Source organism: Cebus imitator, unplaced genomic scaffold (genome assembly GCF_001604975.1).
Source record: "Cebus imitator isolate Cc_AM_T3 unplaced genomic scaffold, Cebus_imitator-1.0 Scaffold349, whole genome shotgun sequence".
In the NCBI taxonomy this organism is placed as follows: Eukaryota; Metazoa; Chordata; class Mammalia; order Primates; family Cebidae; genus Cebus; species Cebus imitator.
This window is the reverse complement of record NW_016107664.1, coordinates 86,674-96,805: the sequence shown is the minus strand read 5'-3', so window position 1 is coordinate 96,805 and position 10,132 is coordinate 86,674. Positions and strand designations below refer to the sequence as shown.

General features: G+C 38.6%; 1 protein-coding gene and 1 long non-coding RNA gene across 2 annotated transcripts in view; both read left to right on the top strand.

Moving 5' to 3' along the window:
- Positions 1–7,132: 7,132 nt before the first annotated feature.
- The window catches only part of LOC108287632 (VPS41 subunit of HOPS complex), an 89,541-nt gene continuing 86,541 nt past the window's right edge, over positions 7,133–10,132 (top strand). Inside the window, exon 1 of the mRNA XM_017506154.2 lies at positions 7,133–7,210. Within this exon, the coding sequence (XP_017361643.1) occupies positions 7,190–7,210 (21 nt within the window). The 5' untranslated portion in view covers positions 7,133–7,189. The remainder of the gene's footprint in view (positions 7,211–10,132) is intronic.
- The window catches only part of LOC119467901, a 4,253-nt gene continuing 1,487 nt past the window's right edge, over positions 7,367–10,132 (top strand). Inside the window, exon 1 of the long non-coding RNA XR_005196537.1 lies at positions 7,367–8,484. This is a non-coding gene — a long non-coding RNA (uncharacterized LOC119467901). The remainder of the gene's footprint in view (positions 8,485–10,132) is intronic.

Genomic DNA, 10,132 nt, shown 5'->3' with positions numbered 1-10,132 from the left:
TAAAGCTATTTTTTCCTTAAAGCAATAATCAAAAGGCCATAACCTTGGCATGGCAAGCAGTTATAGGAAAAAAAAAAAATCCAAAACCTAACTTTTGGGTCAGGGGCTTGTAACTAAGGTTGTGTTTTTCTGATAATGCCATCAATGGTGCAGAAGCCCCAGGTTGTCACATTCCAACCTAGCTTATCATAAAATGAATGGAATACAGCAGAGATGCAATGAAGCATAAAACATAAAACTCGATGGTGATTACGTTTGGTTTTCTTTGTAAACTAATGTTCAAGGTAAGTACAAAACTGTGAAACAGATATTGTAGGCTATTTATTTTATTACTGATACTGCAACACTAACAGTTTGTACATTTTTCATATCATGTATAGATTCAACTGTGCTGTGGATTAAAGCTTTCTGGCTAAGAAATGAGGTGCAATTACCGTTTATATAAAAAAGTATTAAGATTTAGTCAGTTAACATACTGGTTGTGTTAAATTTTGGAACACAATTGCTGACTGCCATTGAGTTCACTTAGTGCAGCAAACCCTTCCTCTTTTTTCTTCTGTTCCTCTTTTTTTTCAGTCTTTCATGTCTTTATGTTAGAGGAAGACTCTTGCGCCACAAACACACCTTGAAATTGTACTCTTGCTGAAAAATGGACCTTGTTTCACAAATGATATTTGAAGCCAATGGCAGGATGTGTTTAAGTATTTTGTTTCAAAATTTTGATTGAAAATGAAAGATTTTCTATGAAATAATATGTTTTTCTGGCACAGCTAAATATCTGGATTCTGAGCAGATTGAATTCATGCTTTAAGTTAAAAAAATAGTTTTGTGCTTTTCTGTCAAAAATATGAAAGAAGTTCAGTAAGTGGATTGTACCTAGCATTCTATGTCTAGGGAAAACTTAAACAGATGGTCTTTGAAATATTCTTTTAGTAAACATACAATAGGAATCCAAAGAATGAATAAAATGTTTCCTAAATTATTCAAAATCACCACATTAGAGTATTGAAGATTTTTTAAATTTTGTTTTTGTTTTTGAGACAGGGTCTAACTCTGTCGCCCAGGCTGGAGTGCAGTGGCGCGATCTCAGCCTACTGCAACCTCTCCCTCCAGGTTCAAGTGATTCTCTTGCCTCAGCCTCTTGAGTAGCTGGGGTTACCGGTGCGTGCCACCATGCCTGGCTAATTCTTTTTTTGTATTTTAGTAGAGATGGGGTTTTACCATATTGCCCTGGCTTGTCCTGAACTCCTGAGTTCGGGTGATCTGCCCACCTCAGCCTCCCAAAGTGCTGGGTTTACAGGTGTGAGCCACTGCACCCAGCCCCGAAGACGTTTTGTTTGTTTGTATATTTGCTTTTTTTTTTTTTTTTTTTTTTTTTTTTTTTTTTTTTTTTTTTGGTATTTTCTGATATTTCCAAAGAACTTTTAGGAGAACTTCAGATTTTTCAGTGACCACGCAATTCCATTCCTATACATTTTTCCAAGAAAATATTTATAATTTGGACACATGCACAAGATGCAATGTTCATCACAGTATAGTTTATAATAGTGAAAACTTGAAAACAACCTAAATATTGAAAGGTAGAGGAGGATTGGTTATATAAACCATGGAAATCAACTCCGTGGAAGACTATATAAGCATAAGTAATTATGTAGCTCTATATTATGTGCAATTACATTGTTGATATATTAATATATTTTTTTAAATGTCACAGAACTCTAGAGTATGATTCAATTGATGTATTAACAAGTTTTTAAAATAATGCCAGAGAACTCTAGAGTGTGATTCAAATTATGTTTGAAACACATATAGGTAGTCCCTTGTATATACATTTGTGGGAAAAAAATCTGGAAAAATATCTTTCAAAATACTGCAATTAATATAAAGACAAAATTCCTTCTAAGGTCCCTTCTCTCTCTTGTTCATTACTGGGTAATATTGGACAGACCATTTATATATTGCCTTTTTCTTTTTTAAAAGTCATTAACCTTCTCCATTAATTTCTAAGACTTCCCATCTAGACATCCATAAATGTAGAGTATTAACATACTCTGGAGTGTTTTTAAATACCTTCAATTAACACACTGACTCACTGGACACCAGTTGGGTGTTCAGCAACTTAATTCTGTTACCAAACACCCAGAGTTAGCACGGATCCTACAGCTTAGGGGCTCAGTCCCACAAAACTGTCCCCCATGTCAAATGTCAGTTGCAAGTCCTAGACCTCCTGTGCTCTGGCCAACCAGCTATAAATTGGAGGTTCCTATGAACCTCCTCCTAAGTTTGTATAACTTGTTAGAATGATTCACCAAACTCAGGAAGACACTTTACTTATGAACAGCCAGATGAAGAGGTACACAGGGCAAGGTCTAGAAGGGTACCAAGTACAGCAGCTTCTGTTCCCGTGGGGAACTCCATCCTCCCAGTGCATGGATGTGTTGGCCAAGTTGGAAACTCATCAGATCTCATTTCAAGAGGTGTTATAGAACTTAATCTCCAGTCTTCCCCAACCCCTCCCTGGTGGGGGTGCTGCTGAAAGTTCCAACCCTACAATCAATTGGTCTTTCTGGTAACCAGTCCCATCTTGCTGCTATATAGGAACCCCACCCTAAGTTATCTCATTAGCATAAACTCAAGCGTAATAAAAAGGGATTCAATAATAAAATGTTCTACTACTCAGAAAATTCTAAAGGTTTTAAGTGCTCTTTGCCAGGAACCAGACACAAAGACAAAATACATTGCTTATGATAGCACACATACCTAGAAGGATGACCACTTATGGAAAATTGCATAGAAAAGGGTAACTGGTAGCATTTTCTAAACTCACTATGATTAAGGTACAACTCTATGTTTTCTATAATTGTACAGAAACTAATATTTTGGGGCCACACTCTTTATCTATAAGAGGCCTCTGATAATCCCTGAACAGTCTCCTTTGAGAGATTGGGTAAAGGGCAACTGCACATTCCCCCAAATTCCTTTTCTTCTTTTTATGAAAACGGGTAAATCTTGAGAGTGGTCCTGTGCCTCTAAATGAGTATGATGGAAAATGAAACCTGAAGAGGCGACAGCAGTGTTCATTATGTGAACACTGAAGTGCAGGAAACAAAACAGCAGTACAACAGTGATAAATACAACTGGACCCCAGCCTTTGGCAAGGACTTTGACGTACATTTGCTCATTTGTTTTTCTCAACAACCCTGATTGGAAGGTACTGTTAGCCTATTTGACAGCTAAGAATACTGGAGTTTGGAAAAGTTAACTTGTCCTAGATTTTATTATAAATGGCACACACAAAATTTGAATCCTGATCTGATTCTCAAGCTCTTAAATATCACGATGAACTAGAAAGAACCAAATGCAAATTGGTACCCTAGCAGTGCTGTTCTTGCCCTATGTCCCAAGATTCCAAAACTTTTATAATCTGAAAGTTTGTTGTTCTCACACATGTGAGCATGTGCTCTCTCCCTTTCTCTAGTGTCATGTGGGCAAATAGAAAAATAATAATTTCCTCAGGTGCAGTAGGTGATATCTTTCAGCCAAGTTATTTCTATTCTCAAAACTTCTCAATGCTCTCCACCATTGTATCAGTTAGGATTAAGTCTGTCTGCATGTGATAGGCAAGCTACAATAACAAAAGGGATTTTTATTTCATTCAAAATGAGTTTGGAGGCTGGGCACAGTGGCTCATGCCTATAATCCCAGCACTTTGGGAGGTGCAGGGGGGTGGATCATCTGAGCTCAGGAGTTTGAGACTAGCCTTAGCAACATGGTGAAATCCCATCTCTACTAAAAATACAAAAACTAGCCAGGTGCGATGACATATGCCTGTAATCCCTGCTACCTGGGAGGCGGAGGTAGAAGAATCACTTGAGCCGGTAGGTGGAGGTTGTAGTGAGCCAAGATGGTGCCATTGGACTCCAGCTGAGCTGACAATAGTAAAACTCTGCTTCAAAAAACATTAATTTGGAGGCAGGCAGTTTAGAGTGGCATGGTAGCTTCAGTCAACAGGGATCCAGGCTTCTCCTGTCTTTCTGCTTCATCTTAAGAATTTGGTTTTCATCCTCAAGGTCACTTAAGGGACCTATATGGTAGTTGGAGAATCTAATAGCAGAAACGGTAAAAGGGGTATCCCCAGCTGTCTGTTCCCCTTTAAGAGACTTCCCTGAAAGGCACTCATAACATTTTCACTTGTATATCATTGACCAGAACTTAATCATATCGCCATACCAAACTGTAATGGACACCAGGAAATATCTTTTATTTAAACATATTGCTGCCCCTAATATTTTAGGAGTTCTTTTACAAATAAAGTAGAAGTAAATGGATATTGGACAGGCATTTAGTAGTCTCTGCTACAACTGCCAGTGGAATTATATACAAATTTATATCAACAGACTCTAGCACCATCCTACTTAATTGGTCATTTATCTGACTCTTTGAATGCTATTCCACATCTTTATGTCTCTTCTTATACTGTTCCCTTTACATGGAATATTTCTCCCTTTCCTCTTACCATCAGCCTCTTACGTATCCTTTAAGAAACACTGGATATGCTCCTTGAAGTCACATCTGATCTTTCCAACTGATTTGGTCACTCTCACCTTCAAACTCTCACACAACGGCTCAATTAAACTTCCCAGATACCCCTTTTTTTTGTGTAATTTATTGCTCTAAATCTTTGATGTCTTTTTATTTTCTCATAGAACATGTCTGAAACGTACTCAGGTGGCAGGGCACCAAATAGTCTAGTTCTTGAGAAAACACCATGAATGGAAAGATGTTCAATTAATTAATTGATTCAGTCAACAAATAATTATAGTGATCCTATTATGCACCAGACACTGTGCTAGATGCCTGGTACATGTTTAAAAGTAAGGAGTTGTCAAAGCAAGCTTGATAGTCTCTTTTTGATTTTATTGTTGGGATTTATTTACTATTCTTATGTCTCAGTCCTTGTTATAGCTAAGTAACAGCAAAAAATCAAAGATTTCAAGAAAGCACATCTGAAAACCTAAATAAAATATTTTACCCATTAATTAATTGATTTCTTTCTGTGAATTGGGAAAATAAAGTGACTATTTGATTTTACCAATAAAATTCCTTGGTGCAAATCAAGGCACACTAATTTCACAAGAATCTAGCAAGAGAACCACCACAGTGAGTCTAAATTCTATCCCTTCAATGTTCCCTCAAATCCGTGTATTTTCTAACATTCTGTCTTAGGTTGTAAAACTACACAATACTATTCTTCAAATATCAATGAAAAGTAATGGCAAAAACCGCAATTACTTTTGCACCAACCTAATATATGCTAAAAACCTCAGATTATTTACCTTCAGCACCAGACTCTTCTCAGCTTCAAAACCAAATAATCAAGTATCTACTGAACATTTCTTTTACAAGCCAAGCAGGAAAAAGATCGACTTTCCCATGAAAGATGGGTAAAGAGCAAGAGTAGAAAGGACAGAAGAAAGTTGAAAATGGCCAGTAAACTTAGGGAAAACATCAACTCATCATAAATCAAAGAAATACAAGTTAAAACAAAAATTAAAATATTAATACTACTTCCCCCTGCTAAATTGACAAAATGTGTAAAAAATGATAATATGTAATGTTTGATGGTAGGAGGGTTTAGAGCTCTCATATGTAGCTCATGGAAAAATAAATTGTGAGAGATTGAATACATAAAGAGACAATGGCCAGACCGTATATTAAAATAGGGCCCTAACCCAGGGTCTGAAGCAACCTGCAGCAACTTGCCCAGGAAACCAAGCCATTATCTACAATAGACAACCCAGGAATCTAGCCTGACAGTCAAAATGCTGTCTCTAGTAACAATCTAGGAAACTTAACTATAACCTCTGAAACAATCAGCCTAAAATGACCAGGACTTTATTGATAGTTAACAATTTCCTTAATTTTTATCCCCGCCCTAATTAGGATCAACCAGAGAAAACCAAATATCCACCCCTAATCAATCACGTAGGTTGCCCCACTTCTAGTTAGCCCACCTGCAGCTTTCTCATGCCAACAGCCTCCAATCAGGGCCTACCTGAAGCCTTCCCTTTTTCCACCTCCCTACTCTTGTGTCTGTCTTTGAGTCTCTGCCACAATGCCAATGCCAGTGGTTGACTCTGGAGGTAAAGCTATTTAGGCCCCAGAGAGAACACATGTGTCTCAGAGATTATGTCATCTTGGCTTCTGGGCCACTGAGGCACAGGGAGTCAAAAAAGGTACTGAGGCAACCACCACATGCTGCCATTTGCGATGCACTCTGCGGATCACCAGCTACTCCAGTAAATGGGAATGTTAAAATGCCTGTCTTTGAACAAGATGCTGCAGATTCCTGAGGATTAAGAAACAGAATTCATAATGTTCAGAAACATGGAGAGGGCATCAGTCATTCTGAAGGCTGGAAGTAATACAGTGATTGTGCAGATTTTGGCCAAGGACAACTTTATATTGTGTCTTGACTTGAACATTTACCTGTTGAATATCCCCAACAAAGGTTTAACAATTAATTTATTAAATAACTGAGATTTTTTTTTTTAAATCAATGTTCACATGACAGAAGAAGACAATTTAAAGTAGGAAGCAAAAATAATAATATTATTTGTTGGCTTATAAATTGTTCTCTGGCTCTCCACTGCAAAGACTGCTTTATATTCACTGAATATACTTAAAAAGGTTAAAAAAAAAAAAAAAAAGGCAAGTACACTTTTAGAGTAAGCAGCGTTTGGTAATCACAGAGCCTTTGGCATTAGAGAAGGCTGAATTCTATTACCAGTTCTGCCCCTTACTAGATGCACGACTTTTGAGCTACGGTATTCTCCCCTGTAAATGGGAATGATAGTAGGGATTACTGTGAGGATTAAATGAGATAATTTATGCAAAGCCACAAACCGAGGGTGTGATATAGTAAGCGCTTAATAAATACTAGAATAACCACAGAAACAAGAACAATAAAATAAGCTATAGTATTAGTAATGGTTATGTTCAGATTCTTCAAAGCAGAACTACACTGAGCTAGGAGAATTGGCAGCAGAAATGAGCCCCAGTAAGTCCGTACCCTAGAAGAGATTTCCAGGCTCAGATGAAGCTAAAACTACATTTCCCAGAAGGCCCAGGGCCCAGTGTCTGGCTGCCTCTCATTTCCGGGTCTGTCATGTGACTCTCCGGTCGCGCCATGGCGGAAGCAGAGGAGCAGGTAAAGAGTGCAACTGCTAGTTGAGGGCACAGGGATGTGGAGACCAGAGTGGGCTATTTGGGGAGGGTGGAGTGGAGTGGGTAGAGGTGCGGAGCTGCTAGAAGAGGGCAAGCAGGCCCGCGGCAGGGCGGGGTGGGAGGGCGAAAGTTCCTTTCCGAGAGCAGAGACGATGCCAGCCCGGGGAGGGCACCTGGGGAAAGCGTACGGACACACCCCCGCGTTCGGGAGGCGGCCTTTCCTTGGGCCCCCTATTCCTGTGGCCTTTGCCCAGTGAAATTTTGGCAAGAAGGCCGGGCTACCCCAGGGACTGGTTACCTGTGGGAGGCGGAATAGAGGCCAGGTGATTGAAATTTAAGTTGCCTTCCACTTGAAGTAGGACAGTAAGAACTAGGAGAGAGGAGATGATGAGTCTTGTTTTGTATCTGTTGGATTTAGGTACAGAACTGAAGCACAGTTGCGGTGCAGCAGGGATTAAGTGCATCGGTTTTGGAGCAAAAATGCCTAGGGTCCAAGTGCTGGTTCCTTTTCTTACTCAATGTGTTACTTTGAGCCACTTATTTAACTTTCCAGTGTTAAGATGGGGATAATAATAGGGCCATCCTCAGGGGCTGGTTTAAGATAGAGTTTATACACAAAGTTAGAGTCCTTAGAACTCTTGGGCTCCATAAAGGTTAAATGGGATTATTTGTTGCTGGCAGGTCATGAACTGGCAATATCCAGTCAACAACTGGCAATGTGGCACTGGAGTTTAGGGTAGAAATGAGTGATGGGATTATGAATTATTTTCATGTAGCAATAGTGGTAATCACACATTATATGGAATGACATAGTAAAAAGAGAAGCAGACCAAAAAAGAGGCCAGAACTTAGGGGAGGTAAAGTTTCCATTTCCAGTGTTATTTCAGTAGGATACTGTTTTTCCTTACTAGTTAACAGGGCTGTCGGTTGCAGTGATTGTCTCTAAATAGTGACTTGATGATGGTCTGTTTAGAATCCTAAGAGAAAATTTTTACTATTTTCAACACACTTCATTCGTTTTTACTTCATAGTGAAAATTTGTTCTGTATGTTTTATGTATGCCAGTAATAAAGACATTTGACTAGGTAGAAATTTGTTTTGGCTGGTCATTGTGATAACAAGATAACAAAATATCTTACCTAACAGTAGAGCCTCCCTTTTCCATTTTAGCAGTTCAAAGGAAATCACTCATTAAGAACATGTCATTTCATGACTGCCATCACTCGTTTGAATGAGGATGAGATTGTTTTTCACATTGTGCATCTTTATTTCATGTTGGAATTTTGTTTCATGGTTTGATTTAAAAGCAAAAAACTTTTTTTTTTTCTTATAGTGTAATAAAGAAATGGTGAGAATTGTTCTTAGAAAAACCATTGTTTTATTCCCTTGGAAAAAACCTTTGAAATATTTACCACTGTTTAGTGGAGAAGAAATTTGACAAAGTTGTCTGATGTAAAAATCACACATACAAAGTTAGAGATATAATAATGTTTCACATTTGTACATTATATTCTAGTTTTAAAAACCCTTCCATATTGCATTTGGTCCTCCCAAATGAGGTAAATGTTTATTCTTATACATGGGTGAAACACCTCTGATGTTCCAGACCTTCCAGTGGCTTCTCATCTTGTTAAGAGGAGAAGCCCATATCCACTACAGTAGCCTGATTGCGCCACAGGAACTTGACCCAGCTGCCCTTAGCCACCCTTTCTTGACCTTGTTTTTCCAACTACTTTCCTCTTTCCCCTCTGTGACTCTGCAACAGCTTATTCTTCAAAAAGCCAGGCAGGTTCCTACCTCAGGGCCTTTGCTCATGCTGTTCCTTTTTGAGGAACCCTGATATTTACAGGCTTTATTCCTCATTTCCTTCATGTCTTTGTCCAAGTGTTCTTTTACAGTGTGACCTTCCCTGACCACGCTTTGGAACCTTCCTGCATTATTTTTCACTATAATGTGCATCACTGTTTGACATACTGTATTTTAAAATTTGTTTGTTTGTTTGTTTCTGTATATTTCTGTGTACCTCACCACAGAGCTTGGAACATAAGCTCCATCATGACAAGGCTTTGTTCACTGCTGTATGTCCAACACCTAGAACATTGCTTGGTACTTAATATGTGTTACATGATTGATTTTTACTGATAGCAAATTGAAATTCAGGCAATGTGAGTAACTTGCTCAGGCCTATATCTATAATATAATAAATCAACAGTCCTCTGTCTCCAAAGTTCATGACTTTTCACTAGAATACCCTACCTTTTTAAATATACATAAGAACCTAAATCTAAATCATGTTTTTACTTTATAAAGTACAATTAGCCCTTTTCATTTTAATGATTTTCCCTCGAGCCATCATCCCACCTTTGATGCTTTAAAAGCCAATATACAATTGGAGCGGCATTCTCCTCCCCAATGGTGTCACTATCTTTCTTAAAAAGACCACTGGTGGGCCAGGCAAAATGGCTCATGCCTGTAATCCCAGCACTTTGGGAGGCCGAGGTGAGGTGACTGCTTTAGCCCAGGAGTTTGAGACCAGCCTGGGCAACATAGCAAAACCCCATCTCTACAAAAATTACAAAAATTAGCGAGGCATGGTGGTGTGCACCTGTAGTCAGAGCTACTGGGGGCTGAGGCGGGAGAATCACTTGAGACAAGGGATTGAGACAGCAGTGAGCCATGATCGTGCCACTGCACTCCAGCCTGGGCAACAGGGCAAGCAAGACCCTGTTTCAAAAAACAAAACAAAAACAAAAAAACCCAAGCAGTCTTTTGTAAATGGCTGAAAAAAACAAACATTCACTAATTGTTCAGTTGTTTTTTAAAAGAAAGGTAGCAAGTAATTGTACCTACTCTTGTCCTTTATAGATTAAAAATGGCTAGGCTTTTCTCTGTTTTTTTTTTTTTT